Here is a 19,547-nt window from a genome sequence, read left to right as displayed (position 1 = left end):
AATGTTAAGGTAGGTTTTATACCTCACTTGGCACCAAAGCTGAAAAGCTATAACAGAAGTATAAATGGTTTCTTAGGATATTTTTATTTGTAAGTTACTTGTAAGTTAATTTTATTTGTAAGTCTTTAAAAGATATTTTATAGTTTTTGTAACTCAAGGATTAATGCAGGCTCTCAAATATTCCAAAGAAGCCCTTCTCATAAGAAGAAAACAATTGCAGAGAAGTTTCAATTTTCTGGAAAAGAAGGCGGTTCAGTTGGCATTTAACAATGAAATGGAATCCTTTTCTTTGGAGGCCCAAGGATCAGTTGCAACTAATGTCTGGTCAATTTTTTCTGATAATAGAAAACAGCGGGAGTGTGGGATGAGTCAATGGGTTGTTCTTGGAAATTATTTGGAAAGTCTAATGCAGGTTTGAGCATTAGATTTAAAGCTGTTAATCAACGAGTTGTTGTTATGTTCTATGTTCTTAATATAAGGCGTTGAAATAATTTTCTCAGGTTTGCATACTAGTGTAGTTTGTTTGCAAGATTGAAAACTTTTGATTATGATGTATTTGAATCCAACTGAATGCTAGGTGGGAGTTTTATATGAAATGGTGGGGGCTGCAAATGAAGCTGAATATGTCTTTCAGGAAGGTTTGAATATTTCAAATGCACAATATCTACCACTCTGTCAGGCAGCTTTTGGATCATCTTTAGGTATCTATTTATCTACTTAGATCTTGGAATTACTATTGGATGTTTGCTATAAATTTCTATCAGGTTCTGCAGATACCCTTGTTTCCGTTAAGATATTTCAAGGGTTTTTCCAGGTGAGATATATCGGAAGTGTCACAAATGGGAGATAGCTGAAAAGAGATTTCAGGAGGCAGTGAATGTATTAGGTCAATCTGATGTGGAACATGTGTGTAAGCTATGCAAAGTAACTATAGAGGCTATGCTTGAAATGCGCATAGGGGACTTTGTACGCAGATGCCCCAGGGAGCGCAAAACTGCAAATTTTTACGAGGAATTGACTTCTTTTGATATTTACATGTTAGCAAAAGAAAAGCTGCATTATATTGGAAGAAAATACTATGATGATATGCCTCTTGATAGAAAGATGCATACAGAGTGTTGTGGCAGTAACTCTCCGGCCAACAAGGAGGGGAATGCAGCATCCAGTCCCAAGCTGGAATATGATGCAACTTTGTATTCTGTTAGGAAAAACAATAAAATAGACTCAGTGCAAGACCTTATCGCTTTTATTTTCGAATTGCATAGGAGAAGTCTGATGTCTAGACTTCTGCTTCAAATAGGTAGTCTTGACTTACAAAACCTATTAATTTAATAAATATTATTGAGTTGCTTTCGTTTATTATGTAAGTTGTTTCTAAGACCAAATATTTTGGTTCATTCTGAGCAGGCAAATGCCATGAGACATCTAGAGAATTTCTCAAGGCATATGAAATCATGTTACAGAATAGTTCTCTGCTGTTTTTCCATATCGACGGATTACCCTGTCTCTGCTCATTTGTTAACGGTTATCATTGCCAGCAAAAATGTTCTGGTTGGAAAATTCCTGTAGACATATTACTCTTTGAACGTGCAGCATTGCTATACCACATCAGTTGGTTGTCTCTACAGAAAAATCTCCCTGCATTATCATGGTAAGAGCTCTGAATTTGTGGTGTGCATCCTGATTCCTATAGAGAAAAACCCTTTTTTGTGTACGCTCTAGTTTAAATATCAGCATATACAAATTTTTGTAGATGTTTTAAGTTAGTTGTTTCTCACCTTTAAGTTTTTACAGGACCCAGTGCTGCGGTTCTTCTGAAAACCTGAGATCATTTGTGATAGGATGGTTGCATCATGCCTTTTTTATCTGTAATCAGATGCCTGCGCTTCTTAGAAAGGTTCTTATGTTCTTTCACTCATACTTTTTTCTCCTCTCTTTCAGTTATACTTTTTCCTCCTCTCTTTAATATATTTCTTTTGTTGTATCCATAAGAGCACAGAAGTCCTAGATTTTCAAAGTCAATGGAAACATAAAATATTATATTCTTGTCTGATTTTGCAAGAATCGAAATTTTAATATACGCTACAGATGAGTTCACTAACCAAGAAATCTTGAAACTACAAATTTGTATAAATATTTATTATTGAATATGTAAGGGATGTAGAATGAGTCTGCAAACCAAAAGCATTTGTTGAGCATGTAAGACGTGCTTGGCCGTTGGCACAGATAATACTACAATGAAAGCAGCAAGGTTTAACCATGACATACATTGGCACATGAATCTCATTCATTTTGCTGCTTCTGGTGCTGCTTCTGGTGAATTAAGGACTTAGCTGTGTCTTTTTGTATTTTCACAGTATGTGGGACGAAACAAAGGATGGTTTTGATGTAGATTCTTTAGTGGAATAGGTTAAGGAATCACATACCAAAAGCGCTGCCTAAATGGCTGAATTTGCCCATTGCTACCTTATCTTCCCTTTTTTTTGTATTCAATTTGGATGGGCAGGCTGCAGCTGGAGTAGATACATGGTTGATGCTGTGTAACATTTGACTTTCACTTCAATGCCTCACTCAAAAAAACACATCCATAAATGCATAGCAGTCTTAATTTAGCAAGGAGTAGCTAAACTTAGGTTTGAGAACTACCATCAAATGATTCCATTAAGTTCCGGAAACCTTGGAGAAGATCACAAAATCATTACCAATACACTTGTCCAGGATGAAAAGGAAATCAACAGGGTCTATGTTTTTGGTGCCTTCAATGAAGTGAAAAAGAACCACAAACCCTAGGCGTTCCAGCCTAGAGGGCTCATGCCATGCACAAGGGAAACTTGCAGATCTATGGCCCACCCACCATAGTTCATACCAGCAACAAATAACTTCTAATCCAACTCAAATTAGATTGCCCAAACATGAAAAGTATAAGTCAGATTGTTTTCAATGAAATCAACCTCAAACAAGATTTTCTTCAGGTGGGGAGAGGTATGATCTTGTTGATGTATTTTTATGCACCTCATAAACATAATAGAATATGGAGTATCCTACCCTCTCTTGAACAAGGAAATCTTGAATGCTAAGGATTAAGATCAATCAAGAAGACCCCAAGGTTGACAAAGCAAACTAAGTTACTTGATTGCTTGGATAGAGTCAATTTATGAATGTGATATCAATCAAGGCTTTTCCTTAGGACGACTTAAGATTTGCAACTAAGTTTTGTTGACTACTTCTAAGAATGCTCTTTGTGAAGAAAATGCAAAAGGAGTAAGGTTTAGGAATCTAATCTAGTTCTACCAATGCAAGAGATTGTCAACGACTTAATGAAACCCAATCAACTTTTTTTTGCCATTAGGAACAACTGCACAAAGGTGATGCAATCTTCTAAGGAGATATGAAAGATTTTCAAATTGCTCACACACACTAACACCAAAGGAAATGTGAATCAATGATTGCAAAGCAATTGAACTTAAGCATGAATAAAGTTTAGTCTAACCACACACAACGACTTTCAATTAACAAGCTACAAATGGTATGAACATATAGGTTTTACCATAAATCACTGACAATGCCTTCCATTCAATTAAGTAACTTAATGCAACGATAACTCTTAATCTAAATTTGAGAGATACGAAACCATGCTAACATCCCAAAATCACACATAGGCTCACCAAGCTTCAATGAGTTTGTATTAACTTTGGCAGTATTTTTGCAACAATTTCACACAAATCTCATATGACACAAATTAAATGAGCTAGGTTATATAGAACTCTTATTACAAATGAAGGGCCCATATTGATCTAGAATCAATGGACGAGATCATCCCAAAAATTAGGGTTAACTGAAAATCATTAAATGCTATGCAATAAAAATGGAATATTCTCATCATCACAAATAACAAGGAGCAAGAGCCAATGAGAAAATTAGATGACACCTAATCAACTAACAAACTATCTTCTAGAATTTGATTCCCCTTATCTCTTTCCTTGATACCATATTCAATGAATCTGGTCATAATCAATTTGAGCTCATCGATGGCGACACTTGGCAGGGCATCAAGCTATAGCTCTGTCATATCCAATTCCTTGGTGTATTCTTTGAAGATCTTGTACCACTTTGCTTGTTGTCTTTGGAGATGATTCATGAAAATCATGATAGAAAGGATTTCATTCAATTAGTTTTCCTTGACAAATTCTAACCCTTAAAAATAAGTGGTCTTCACCTTCTCCTTTAATTCTTCTAAATTCAAACCATCAACCTCGCTCATTTCTTGGCCTAATAGTTCCTCCAAAGATGTAAGGATCTTTGATTGTATTTCCTTGATGGATCCTTCTATTTCTCACAGTCCCTTTTCATTCTATCAAGTGTTGCTTTAGTCATCATCAAGGAGCTATACCAACGGTTGAAATCATAAATGTTCCCTTCTTCAATTACATTTTCTTGAATTAACTTGGAAAATCTTGTGCCATCGGAAAATCTTCCCACTAGTATTCCACACTTTGGATTCTTCTCTTAAACAATACTATCTCATCATATATTTGAGCAAATCCTTGTAAAAACTCTTCAGCTTGTCTTGAAATATTCTCAATATTCTTCCTCATTTCTTGATTTTTACTTTTCTTGGCTTGAAAACTTTCAAATGATTCCCGTGGAATGGAAATTGGTTGGACAAACGTATCATCTTCTTGCCTTATTTGTTGCATCAACTGTTTTATGAACCCCTTCAATCCCATATTTTCTAATTCCAACTTATGTTTCTTCTCTTTAGTTTTGTTGAGTCTTTCTTGGATTGCCAAGGTGGAATCATTTAAATCTTGAAATTCTTGCTCTTTTGTTGTTGGTTTGAGATCAAGTGTTGCAACCTCATAGTCCATTGGAGTGATTACCTCTCTTGGCTTATCAACCATAGGAATTGCCACTTGCAGAATACATGATGTTGAATTGTCTCTTGTGATATGGGAGAACTTATTTGCCTTCTTTTGCTCCTTAGCATTACCAATTCTTGCAAAGAAATCATCTATGTTGTCAATGGGTTGAACTTCATCTACTAGTTCTTATTCTTTCTTTCCTTCAACTAATCAGGTGATGTAGATAGCTCCATTCCATCTTCTAGTTGACTATCATCATTGATTCCTCTCACGGCCGAAATGACGACCTCATCTAGCTCTTTTTTATGTTTGGGTTAGAATTTCACAAATCTTCCCCTACAATTGTCTCCTCTACCTCAAGATGATCAATAATCGGAGATGACCGACCTTTAGAGGGTGTTCTTTGTTCTTAATCTCGGAATTCTATCCACGTTCCAATCTTGAGTAGTTCTCTACAATGGATGCTTGATTCATTTCCAATTCTCTAATTGATGAAGTGCTCTTAATTGATTGAGTAGCACTTGTTTTTGATTTCTTACATCGAGATTCCGCACTAGCAACCTCCTTTCCCATAATTCTTCTTGCTTGAGGAATCTCAACAATGTCCTTTTCTTGGAAACTTGAACTTCTGCCTCGCTGTTTTATTCTTTGTTACTTTTTGTTGCTTCATCTTTGTCGGAAGAAGAATCATCATCATCTACCTTATCATATATAAGGGATACACCCTAATTTCTCAACTTGTCAATTTGTTGGTCAATCCAGCATCTTGAATTGTCTATTACCTCTTTCATCAATGAGTTTTTATTTGTAAGCTTAGGTTGTGATCAACTTGGTGCTAGGAGAGGTTTATCTGTTTCTTGCTTGTACTGGGGCAATATATACTCCCCGTTATCTTTCACTAGATCAGGAACTTGAAAAGCATTGCATATTTTGATGAAATCAACTAACATCTTGGACCACATCTTTCTTCTTATTGCAAATTCATTTGTGGGATTTGCCCAATAATCTTCTAGGTTGATTTTATGCTTGTATCTTTTCCCTTCCACTATATGAATCTTATGATGAGGATCAAAATGCGATCTAGGCTTGTATTTGCCAAATTGATTCGATTGCAATTTTGTATTAGCTGTCTTGGCTGCTTGGGCTATATGACATGTTTCAAACACCTTGCCATCTGAGGTAGGAAAGGATACCCTGAGTCTATGCTTCTCCTTTTGAATGAAATCAAATTCGGATAACTGCCTTACCATCTCAAGTAACACCATCTTCTCAATTGGATTCTTGGAAGCTTGTATGGATGGTACGTGCACCCCTGGATTCTTATGTAAAAGTCAGAAATTGGATGAACCATGAACATACTTTTCTACTACTACCATAGCTTCCTTTGATAACCTTTTGTGTGTTCCTCCTTGTAGTAGATGAGTGAGATACATTGAAAATGCATTGTTTACTCTTCTATAATGCTCCTTCTCATGTAGTTGCAATTGGGGATAACAATCATATACCTTGAGTTGACCTCTCTTATTTTGTACCTCACCTTTGCATATCAATCCCTTATACCTTATGTTTCTGGCCAACATGTATAATACATAGGAACTCATGTGAAATGTTTTTGTCATTTATAAGTTCCTCAACCATACATCTAGATTGTTGCTAATCAGCTTAGTCCAATGGTATGAACCCAAAATCACATCAAATACCCTCACACTTCATCATTAAAAGCATTGAACATTAACTAACTAGATAAAGAGAAGCCATGCAAACAAATTAGGGCAAATGACAAAACACCATGCTTCATTCATTTTGTCTAACTGCCATTACAACAACTTCTGTTCAACAACTTCTACTCTATTCTACTCCATTCCTAATCCATAAAAATCCTAACTAACTATTCTAACCTTCTAAAAATTAACTCCTTACAACGAGAGAGGCATTGGCCTCTTATAGATTTTACATTCTGGATCAATGGCTAAGATTGAATTCATCCATTGGCTCTGATTTTCATTCGGGAAACTTTGACAACTTTTTGGTTAATGATTTCAACCACCTCAAACTACCTCTTCAACTTCTTGCAATTACTTTCCCTTAATCTTGCTAGAAGACAAGGTTTCACTGGGTTTGAGGCACAAAAAGGTGAATCTTGGTAGCTAGGAAATAATTGACTTGTGGTACCCCTTTTGACTTTATATTAAACTGGGCCCACAAGTAGTCACCTTACAATAAAACCATTGCTTTTACAAGCAAACTCTCTTTCTGTTATTTCTAGCTGTTCATTTTTGATTTTGCATAGTCCTGTAGCATTTTGTGCATGCACTTGCCTTCAATTTCGTGCCCTGGTCTTCAACTTGTTGGTGATTATGGTGGTGAGGGTCATTGCCTGTCCAATCCTGTCATTTTGTTCATGGGCTCCATTTGCCACCATCCTCAGGATGCTGGCTGTGGGATTCTTTCTTTGGATTTGTCTTGGGGATATTTTGGCTTAGTCAGTGTTTTGGATAGTAGCGCTCAATCCCTAGCATCTCCCCAAATAGTCTCTTTCGACGCATCCTCCGTCCTGCATGATCACATAGGTCAAGGATTAATCATCATCTCATATTTCACTTATTCCTTGACGGATTTGAATACTATTGTGCTCGATAAGGTCTTAGGGCTTTGAGGAAGTGATGAGTTACGTTGGCTCGAGATGAACACCTTGGAGGGCGAAGATCTCTCCTAATTTTGAGTTAGTATGCATTAGAAAGGCCTTTGATGCCTTCAATCTCGCCCTTGTGATTGCAAACCCACCTTGAGACACCCTAGGAAGCAACTTCGGGGGTAAGGCTTTCGGCATAAGAAGAGGGAATTGCAACATCATTGAATGTTAGTATGGGATGAGGAAGTTCACACCCCACCTTGGCATTAGAAGGGTTGATTGGCCCAAACCTTCACTTAAGAATGAGCATGAGGACCACATGGAACCATGATTACTTTCACCCCTAAACAAACACCTAAACCTAAAGGACTCGCACAAAACACTCCCCAAAGTCCAACATTAACAATGGCACTAGCAGGCGAAAACATCAAAATTTAAAGTCCTGGGAGAAACTTGGGCATAATCTTCGGTATTAGCAAGGGGATCATCAAGTTTAATGCTCTAAATATGTCAAGTTTGGCTTATTTGATCAATCTTTGGTATAATTTTTGGTGATGTTAAGGTGAAAACAAGAAAAGGTGACTAATGATTTCACCTCCTTTAAAAAGAAAAGAACGAACTTTGTCTTTTTTTGATGTTTTATCACAATATTTCGGTGTTCTTAATGACATAAACAAGGGGGAGGATGATAAAAACGTATCTCCTTATCAAATAACACCGAACTTTATTTAGCTTCTTTTAAAAAATGTTAGTGCCATGATTTTTCTGTATTATTATTAGGCATAACAAGAGGGTCGAAATACGAGTTTGCCCTTTTTAAGCAAGAACGCTCGAACCTTGTCTTGTTTTGATCTTTTAAAATGTTGGATGATCGAGCTTGGAGGTATTTCAATGTTCTTCCCTATTTTGATGTCAAGTTCTATTCTTAGAGTTTGCGTTGAAGATGTGGCTTAGAAATGGAATATGGTAGAGTTTTGATAGAGATATCGAGAGTTTCACTTTAGCACCCTTTAATCATCTCATGTCCTAAGCTAAAATTTGGGAATAGGAAAAATTTAGAATCACCACAGTTTTGATCTTCAAGGCAGGTCGTTTTCTCTAATTCCTATGCTCTCTATTTCACTCTATTACGCGGACAACAATCTAGAGGCAACGGGGGTCCCTATTAGAGACGGGGATGGTGTGCCAAGCACAACAACATTTGATGGTGCACCTTTCCCTTGCTTTATAGGCATTCCGAACAAAAGTCACATCCCTTCCTAACATGACCGACTCAAGCATTCAAGACATTTTTTATTTGCAATTAAAATTCAAATTTGCATTGCTTGTTAAGTTAGCTTAGCTAGGGGCAAATAAAATGTTTCATAGCCGATTTGTTTCCTCCTCGCGATTTTCTTTTTGGAAAACTTTGAATTAAATGATTTGAAATTTCGCTATGCCAAGAAACTTTCAATTTTTTCCTTCATTTATCATCTCCTCAAAGGGTGGAAATTCAATGCTTAGGAGGAAGATTGTCATTTTAAAATTAACCTTTTAATTATCCCTTAATCGCCAAGACTAGGAATGGAAAAACACACAATACAAGGAAATTTTGTTTTAGCTCTTGGAAGTTCATCACAATTGGATTGGAAATTTGAACCTCACAAGGAAGGGTGCAAATTTACTAGGCATAATTAAGAGTGGAAATTCGCACATGACAAGGTGTGAAAATTTGCACATGACAAGGAAGATTACCACTTTTATTGCTTCAAAATTTCACTTTCCTTTTTCATCATTCAAATCAGACCAAGGGTGAAAAAACACACTAGTGAAGGAAGGATGGAAAATCAAGCTTCACAAGGAAGATTGGAAAATCGAACCCTACAAGAAAGAGTGGAAATTCGCCACATAGAAGGAAGGTTTTGATTTCCTTGCTTTTCATCGTTCTTTGTTCCATTTTACTTTCATTTTTCAATAATTTGCTTGGAGAGTGGAAAATCGACTTCCTCAAGGAAGATCCCACTTCAAAGGGTGGAAAAACAACCTCTACAAGGAAATTTCCAATTTTTGTTCACCTTGACCTCTTTCCTGACAAGGTTTGACAACTTCTTACAACATATAGGAAATATTGACAACATTTACAAAATTGTCAATATTGTGTATTCTCTTCTACTGTCGAATCTTAAGGACCCTTCATCTAGGCTAGCTCAAAGTGCAAACTCTAACCAAACTCCAAAAAATAATTGCTTCTGGAGATCAAGAACAATTGCCAAACTAAAAAAAAAACCTAGAAAACAACTAGAAACCTAAGCAAAAGAGGGGGTCTCCATTTGCAATGGGGTGATGTGTGAAAAGGTCACAACAAGTTTATTAATTCTCCAAGAAAACCCACTTAAATCTCAGGAAATCTGAACAAAACATTTACCCCAAATTTTGAATATCAACATGCCAAAAAGACCTTAATTTTGAAATCTTGAAATATAATACTCTTTGAAACCAATGTGATTCTTGTGTGAAATCATGCTACCAGCTAGGGAGGATCTTTCACCAATGAAACTAGTGATTCGACTAGGGTTTTCTTCCTCAATCAACTTTGGAAGGACTTCTTTGTTCACTCTAACAACATCTTGTTATGTGTGCAAACCTCCATAAGGAAAATGAGAGTCAAAATGCTCCTTTTATAGAGTTGGAGGGAAAAAGAAATTTGAAAATTCAAATTAATTCATTTTTCTGTTAAAGCCTTTTGTAATTTAGAAATAACTTATGTCTAAATCCCCTTTCCCTTAGGCATCCACTTGAGGGTACATACATACCTTTACTAAATTGAAACACTAATGTAAATATTGTAATGTTAACTTTATGCAAAGCACCACAAAGGCATCGAAAATTGAAATTGATCATGTCAATACGGAACTAATGTTGAAGAATGATGCTGGGTGACAAACAATGCACTTACTAAAAATAACCATTATCTCCAAGAAATGTGGAGAACAACCCAGATGGCCAAAAATGCTACAAAGAATGTCGGTGCAATCTTGACTGCCAACTAAACTTCAAACCATCACCTGATGCTAAGAAAACTTGAAATTTAACTCTCCAAGAACATTGGAGTTCTCCCAACTCACCTAGAAACATACGAAAACCCTAGAAACTGGCCAACACTTGAAACAATATGGTATAAAAATAGGGACACTACAAAAAAGGTACATAGAAGTACTAAGCAGGGGAGAATCCAATTAATTGTCACACATATATTCCTATATCAAAATTTTTCTCCATCCTCATTTTTGTTGGAAGAGTAATTACTTGGTAAAAAGATCATTAAAGAAATCGCAAGCATTTGATAATGGACCACTAACCAAGAAGCGGCTAGGCTAAGGCAAGGGTCCCATAGAGGGGGCTTAAGGTCTATTTTTTAAGGAAGAGGTGGTTCCATGAAGAAAATATTTTTCTGCTACGGGATTATTTGGAATCTTTTCCCCCAAAATAGGAGCCCCTACTTTTTAGAGCGTATAATTTTATTTAATGCCACTTCTCAATCATCTGAATTTTAGAAGGAAAACTAAATTTATTTACAACCAGCTTGCTTAAATTTAAGAGTTTAAACTTAAGATGAGACTGCCAACATCCCTAAATTTAGGAGCTTAAATTTTTAAGCTGAAGTGCAATACAAAATTCGTGGGACCATCAATTTTAAAATATCCCTAAAAAATCTCAGCAGTTCCAGCTCTATTGTTTTGGAAGCCCCCCTCCATGGGACCCCAGCCTAAGTGTTGCAAATTTGATCTCGAAAATTTCAAAAGCAGATAGAGCCTTACATGTTAAATAACTTTCATATTTGAATTTCCCTTTGACAGAATTGATGATATTTCACTTCTATAGAGTTTGGCTTGTCTAGGACCCCTTGACTCTTCCATCCTAATATGTTCTCTTCTTTCGTAGATATAGTTGTACTATTCTAGTTATAGTTTTTGGTGTTATTTTTAGAACTCTTGATTAAATATTGGACATGCTGTACGTTAGAGTCCCATTTATCTACTTTGGTCTTTTCTGGATATTAATAAAGTTTCTTAATTTTATTTTATTTCTTGTGTAAAAAATATGGTGATTTTTTTTTAAATTTTCTATCTGAACTAAAAATTTGCAATATGTTTGCTTGCTGTTTTGTAAATGTATGGAATACAATGTCTTTTCTTTAATTGGTCTGCTTTCTGTATTCATAATTTCTGGAAATGTGCATATCCTTCATTCCTGAATTTTTCATGTTACAGGTGTCAATATTGCTGGCAATTGTTCACATGCCATTCGCTTTGGGTGGGCTATTTTCTGCACCTGAGGATTATATCAGCAACCTTTCTGGAAGTCATTGGTCTGCATATTTTCATCAGGCTTCTCTTGGAACAACGTTACGTGAGGAGCACCTTGCTGTTTTGGATGCAAAGCTTGCATCGCAAAATTCTGATAGGAGTGAGGTACTCTTTAATTTATTTAGTTTATTTGATTACAATAATTGGTAGATATATTTTTTTTGTTATTTAAGAATCTGGTCAAAACAGTTCCTCTTCGTAAGTTAGATTGAACTTAAAGATTGTTACACAATTGTTTCCTTTGTTCTCGTCATCTTGTAATAAATTTTTTTATATTCTAAAAGATCCATATACAACTAATCATTGATTGAATTTCATTAAACCGTTTATCATCACAATGATAAAGAAACTAATCATTGATTGAATTTCATATTTGGAATAAAGCACAAGTTTACGATTGTATTATGAAGCATAAAGTAATTCCGAGCAACAAGATTTTAGCATAAGATCATACTATGACAGCCACCTGATCATGCATAACATAACATAAGAAGGAAAATTGAACTGAAATAATAGTCAGCTACTTAATTTGTAAAATTTTCCAAATAAAATTTAACAATGAAAGCCAACCTCTTCCGTCCTTTCCCCATAACTTGAGCAGAAGAGAGGAGAGAGAGAGAGAGCATAACCGGAACAATCTCCACCCTACCATGAAGGCATAGGCTTCCCCGTGCTACCCGATGAAGGGAGCCCGACGCATCACAAAGAATCTAGCATGCCATGGTCAACATGTGTGAAATCCGTGCAAAATGAGTACCTAACACATGCCACCTATTAATGCCTAACATAATATCAATGCATATGCCCATTTACCCACATGCAGTGACTTAATTTTAACTCAAATAATTTTGTCTAATTATTTGAATTAGTGGCCTTGGCCAAAGCATTTATTTCATTTAATTGATCCTCGGGATTGACCCAATAGCCACCTTGCACCTTTACACAAGTTGTTAAAGTATATTTATTTGTCAAGGTTACCATTTAGCCAATGCTTTATTAGGGATTTAACCTAAGTTTCTGGGTTCACCCTCATGGCCCCCTGGTCCTAGTCCAATCCACCTGCGGTCCGGATAGGGATAGGGTCTTGCTGATTTGTTTTTTATGCACAATCAAATACAAAATAAAATACCAAGGTATCTTATCTGCTCTTGAATAAAGTTTCTCAAATGCTCTACTTCGCGATCAAATGAGACAACTCTAAGGTTTCTACTGTCAGGTCTTGACTCGTGGATAAGCTCAATGGTTGATGTGATTGCTGGTAATACAAGGGGACTTACATTGAATACTTGAATGCTGAACATTTGGATGTTGCTGGAACTTAGATTCTAATTACTTGCTTGGAAAATAAAAGAGCAAAAGAAATAAGGTTGAAGGAGTCTAATCTAATCCTAAAAATGCAAGAGCCATGGACAACCTTTGGTGAAACTCCACTAAGCCTTTCTTTGACATGCAAGGCAACAACTCCACAAAACTTAGTGCGATCTTCTAAGGAAATTAGATGATTTTCAAATCATTATCAAACATAGACACCATTAATTGAATGCATATCAATGATTGAATAACAAGTGAACTTAAGCTCATTCGAGTATTCCAGTTGACCACACAAGGCAAATTTGCAATCAACAAACTGCTAGTGGTATGGATTAAGAGTTTCACCATGAATCATGTACAATGCTCTATCATTCAACTAATTAACATGAAAGCAAATGAGAAGTAGAAAACATGTAGCTTGTTGAAATAACACATTTCACCATATCTTCAATGAAAAGAGTATATCCATTTACAAGCCTTTGCAATAATTTCTTCTTCTCCTAATCTATTCTAATTGCTTGCTATGTAGCATATATCAACTATTCACTATTGTTGAACTATTAACTATTTCTAGACTATTAACCCGCTATTGACTATTGACTATTAACTTATACAAATGAGAAGAGTGAGCCTTTTATAGATAGCTCTTTACAATGAACGGTTCGGATCGATTCACAATCAATGGCCGAGATTACAAAATGAAAACCCTAATTAGGGTTTGTTACAACAACTCCCTCTGGCCAATGAGAATTTTACATTTAGGTTCAATACTAAATGCGAATCAATAGAATTTGAGGGGTAGGTGGCTCAAAGTTTGTGCCTCCATATGATGAGTAAGGTGCATTGTATCTAGGCATGCTAATGTGGAACCTCTTGATTGACGAAGTGAATAAGAGTGATGAATTTTGACTCAACAAACACTTTAAAACATTTTTAATCTTTGACAACCTTGTATAACAATTTGAGATTGATGAGTGACAGTGAATTTGCAAGCCAAGAATTTGAACCAATGTGACCTAACAACCAAATTGTTATTAAAGCATGTAAATATGATCATTCAATTATCAAGATGAATAATCTTTTTTATACTTTCAAATAGGAATGACTTTGTCTTTTCAACATGTATAAATTGTGTATTGTAGACATAACAACTTGTAAACAAAATAAGAACTCAAGGACAACGGTGTATAACATGAAATAACAAATGAACTGAAATATCAGAGCATCAACTAATGGAACACATTAAGAGACAAAAATAGACACACAACACCATGAATTTCATGAGTGGAAAACCCTCTTGGGGTAGAAAAACTACTCGGTAAAAGTTTCTTTCTATTATCTCAAAGAGCACCAACTCTGTACATGATAATTTTGAAGCACTGACTTCAAGGAACACCAACCTCTATTCCTCATACAAAGTATATGTCTCTGATTACAAACACTCATAACCTTATAACTGCACTATGTATGTGCAATTACAAAATTATCAGTGACTGTATAAGTTTTGCATAATGATGTTCAATGATTCCAATTACAAGGTACTGTTAATACAATACATGAATATCTCTCATAAATCTTTGTAACAATATCAGAGAATCACAAACTAAATTTCATAAAAACTAGAGTAACTAATGAATCTCAAGTATCACCAAAATAATGCGCTGAAGAATTCTCTGAAAATATTTAACCTCCAACCTTCTCAATGATGTGTCTTTTTATATCAAATGAAATGTCTCTGTGTCTCCAAAGTATACCCTCGAGCTAGGGTATCTTAATCCTAGTTAGGGTTTGTAAAAGAACATTGTTGCAGAAAAGTAAAACAAATTTTATTTTTACAAAAAAATAACTTTCAGCCTGTCATTTTACCGAAAAATGAAATCAAAATGTAAGATAATCTTCCTTGTATTCGAACAGCACAAAACTTCTTTCCTTTTCCCCAAAAGCGAAAGTAAAAACTAGCAATGGAAAACTTCAATTTTCATTTTCTATCTCTCCCTTTTTAAACTTTGATTTTGAACCAGAAAATTAAAAGAAGCAAAATCCCCTTTTGTTTTTTTCAAAGAGAGAAACTGAACCAAATAAATCCTTTCACTCTTATACTAACCAACTTCAAATGTGCTGTCATGAAAATGAAACAATAATACCTGTGAAAATTCGAAGGTAAAACTTGTAGGTTAAAATGCCTTGAAATCTGCCAAAGATCCCAACAAAATCGGCCATGAAACCCACCAATGAAATCTGCACTGTCCGAAAATCATCATATTCGAAACCCACAAGAAGAAATTGAACACAAAGTGCCCTGTAACCAACTCTATCTTGAGCATGGCGGTGAACTGTATGTAGGGTTTCAAAGTGAGCAAACATAATGTGTTTTTGCCCTAGTCATAATAACTCGAGCCCCAAATGCAAGTGAAATGAATTTTTAAATCCAGGAGTCAAACACATAACTCCAAGCAAAATCATTGACATATCATCATAGTATGCCAAGTCAACAAAGTGACCCATCAAAGAATAATCATATTGGTAAGGTCAAGCCTGTCATTTCGACACTTGATTAATATGTTATGCCCAAGATGTAAGTGAGTATTCACTTAAGTGTGCCGGCTAGTGCTGTTGTTAGCACATTAAACATCAAACTTTAGAAGCCGACAAGCACTTGTTTATGGTGCTTTTAAAAAAAAAAGTGATAATGTTATTGGCCATGCACCATGGTGTGCTAAGTAAATATAAACCAAAGTATGCCATATAAGCTGTGAATTACCATGTGTCAATGCCAATGTATGAATCAATACCAAATTACCATTGCGATACCAAAAAGTATTGTACGCAATGTTTAAATGAATTGACATATATAGATCACTGTATAATAAACTCAATATCAAAATGAGCACCAAAGCCACTGTGAGTGCTATCAATAGATTATAAACAATTGTTGCAAAAACCAACTGAAGCAGCATAATAAAATGTCATATACCTGAACCATTAGCCATATAATTTTGTGATGATGTGAACTAGTAAACCTGAAACCTGTGACCAGATTATCAAGCTAATTTTGCACATGACTCAAAGAATTTGTACCTGTGACCAGTTTATCAAGCTAACTCTGCACATGACTCAAATCATCAGTAACCATATGAAAAACACATATGAGGATGAACCAAAATCATTTCACTTTGAATTATGACAAGTCATAAACATCACAATGCCAAAACAATGAGCCCTTTACAATGAGTCATTTTTGTCATCAAGGACAAACACAATAGAGGGTCAACAAACTCCCCCTTTGTCCTGGATGGCAAAAAAACAAGCCATCATATGTTCCAAAATGCCAAAAGCTAGCAAAAAACAAGCCATCATATGTTCCAAAATGCCAGAAACCTAAGTTACCGGTTCCGGTTCAGATTCAGGTTCGGATTCGGGTACGGATTCGCGGATTCGGCGAAAAAAATAAAAATTTGGGTACGGGTACGGGTTCGTCCGTACATATATATATATTTTTTAATTTTTTTTAATATATATATATATGTTCAAACTTCAAACATCAAAATTATATATGTTCACAGTTCAAACATACAAATATGAAACATACAATGTAACTTTCCCATACAATGATACATAAATGATAACAGATAAATCATAAATCATAAATCCATAATTGCCAATGCCAATAAATATTCTGATATTGATATATCATAAATCATCAAAAATGCAAGTAGAATAGGTTGAATGCATGTTTTGATGCATGAAATGCATCATAGAGGGGCAGATTAGGGTTTAGATGTAAAATAAAAATAAAATAATTGTTTTTTAATTGTTTTTAATTGCTTTCTAACCTGTGGGCCCCGTTTTTGGGAACCCACGGGCTTGGGTTCACCCGGGTCCTCTTGGGTTTGCCTTGGGTCCCACTCGGGTCCTGCCCAGGCGGCTGGGTTCCCTGTGGGTCCTGTCACGTAGGACCCACAGGGAACCCAGCCGCCTGGGCAGGACCCGGGTGGGACCCAGGGCGAACCAGGCTGGGACCAGGACCGGGCAGGGACCAGGACCAGGACCCAGCCAGTTTAGGCAAGAACCGGTAACTGAGCCAGAAACTGAATGAATCAATAATGCTCATCTCCCCCTTTTTGTCTCAAGGACAAAGGGCAACAAAACATGCTAAAGCCATGAAAAAGATAATGCTGCCAATGTGACAAGTAGTAGAAATTATCGAAGTGAAACAGCAAAATACTGCTTTTGGAGAGCGAACCTCCCCCTAAATCTGAGCATGAAAGTTAAGCAACAACAGATTGAGAGATAACTCCCACTCGGCCTTTTAAACACTTCCTTAGGCAAAGCCTTAGTAAAAATGTTAGCTACTTGTGTCTGGGTAGGCACATACAGAACTTGAAATTAATTAGCTAACACTTTTTCTCGCAGAAAATGTAATTTGATTGCTACATGTTTAGTGCGAGAATGCATAACAGGATTCATAGAAAGATTTATTGCACTTATATTGTCATAGAAAATTGTAATTGGCTTAGCAACAAAAAAACCCATATCTGCAAGTTGATAAGACATCCAAATCAATTGAGTACAACATGCTATATCAACTATATACTCAGATTCAGCAGTAGACAGAGTGACACAATCTTGCTTTTTGCTGTGCCAAGCAACAAGACAATCTCCTAGGAAGAAAGCAACACCACTAGTGCTTTTTCTATCATCCATACACCCAACCCAATCAACATCAGTGAAACTAACAAGAGTGAAATCATTACTTCTAGGATACCACAAACCATAGTCTATTGTACCTTGAATGTACTTGAAAGTCCTTATTGCATTTAAATGTGACTGTTTAGGAGTAGATTGAAACTGTGAGACTAAACAAACTGCTTGCATCAAATCAGGCCTAGATTCTGTCAAATAAAGTAAATTACCTATCATGGATCTATATTCAGATTGATTTACCTCAGGTGAATCATCAGATTTGGTTAGCTTGCAACTAGTCATCATTGGAGTACTTACTGGTGTGCAATAAGCCATTTGAAACTTTTTAAACATTTCTTTTGTATACTTGGTCCATGAAAGAAAAATTACTTGTTCAAGTTACATAACTTGAAGACCAAGAAAGAAAGTTAACTCAACCAACATAGACATTTCAAACTCAGATTCCATGATTTTAAAGAATTCTTTAGACATGGATTCATTGTTACAGCCAAAAGTAATATCATCCACATATACCTCAACAACTAGAATGTCATCACCTTCAACTTTGACATTCAAGTTGCTGTCCACTCTACCTCTAGTGAATCCATTAGCTGTAAGGTGGGCATCCAATCTGGAGTACCAAGCTCTTGAAGCTTGTTTAAGGCCATAAAGAGCCTTTCTCAACTTGTAAATATGATCTGGTTTATCTGTAGATACAAAGCCTTCTGGTTTATCTGGTTGTTCCGTATACACTTCTTCATCAAGATAGCCATTAAGAAAAGCAGTTTTAACATCCATTTGGTAAACTTAAAATTTTTTGTAGCAAGAATAAGCCAGGAAGATTCTGATTGACTCTAATCTAGCCATAGGTGCATATGTTTGACCATAATCAACACCTTCTTGTTGTGCGTACCCCTTACAAACTAAACGTGCCTTGTTTCTAACAACATTTCTAGATTCATCAAGTTTATTTCTAAACACCCATTTTCCTCCTATAACATTTTTATCATCTGGTCTAGGCACTAGTTCCCAAGTTTTGTTTTTCTCTATTTCACTAATTTCATCTTTCATTGCATTCAGCCAACAATCATCAATTAATGCTTCAGAAACAGATTTAGGTTCAAAATCAGTTACCAGGCAATAGTGTTCAGCCATTTGAGCTTGCTCATTAGCTCTTGCTCTACTTCTGGCAAGAACCCCTGCATCCTTATCACTAATGATCTGATGTTGCAGATGGTTCTTGATGACAGCTTTGGAGGGTGTCTTTGGAGATGTAACTGCTTTGGAACTTGAACCAACCGCCTCATTTGATGCATCTGCTTCAACAGATTTGGGAGTTTTGTCAAGTCCCACCGGAGTGTCCTCAACATCCTGCAAATTATCACCTAGAAGCAATTGTTCATCAAAACTTACATTAACTGTTTCAACAATTTTATTCAACCTATTATTGAAACATCTATAAGCTTTGCTATGAGTGGAATATCCGAGAAAGATACCCTCATCCGTTTTAGTATCAAAGCTTCCTAGATTTTCTTCATCTCTCTTAATGTAGCATTTGCATCCAAAAATCTTGAAATATTTAATAGAAGCAGCCTTACTATGCTAGAGTTTATAAGGAGTGAAGGTAGATTTTACCCTGATTTGCACACGGTTCAGAATATAAACAGTTGTGTGAACAACCTCTTTCCAATACCTATCAGGCAAATTTGCCTC

General features: G+C 35.9%; 1 protein-coding gene across 3 annotated transcripts in view; it reads left to right on the top strand.

The window, feature by feature from the left end:
* LOC131037314 (separase) overlaps positions 1–19,547 on the top strand; it is a 103,190-nt gene that overhangs the window by 50,606 nt on the left and 33,037 nt on the right. For all 3 annotated transcript variants that reach the window (XM_057969425.2, XM_057969434.2, XM_057969415.2), the window contains exons 15-20: positions 170–412; positions 578–701; positions 815–1,300; positions 1,408–1,651; positions 1,795–1,897; positions 11,745–11,945. In XM_057969425.2, coding sequence (XP_057825408.2) covers positions 170–412; positions 578–701; positions 815–1,300; positions 1,408–1,651; positions 1,795–1,897; positions 11,745–11,945 — 1,401 coding nt within the window. The remainder of the gene's footprint in view (positions 1–169; positions 413–577; positions 702–814; positions 1,301–1,407; positions 1,652–1,794; positions 1,898–11,744; positions 11,946–19,547) is intronic.

This window comes from Cryptomeria japonica, chromosome 6 (assembly GCF_030272615.1).
Source record: "Cryptomeria japonica chromosome 6, Sugi_1.0, whole genome shotgun sequence".
Lineage (NCBI taxonomy): Eukaryota > Viridiplantae > Streptophyta > Pinopsida > Cupressales > Cupressaceae > Cryptomeria > Cryptomeria japonica.
Note: the sequence above shows the minus strand (reverse complement) of the source record. Positions and strands in the feature narration are given on the sequence as shown.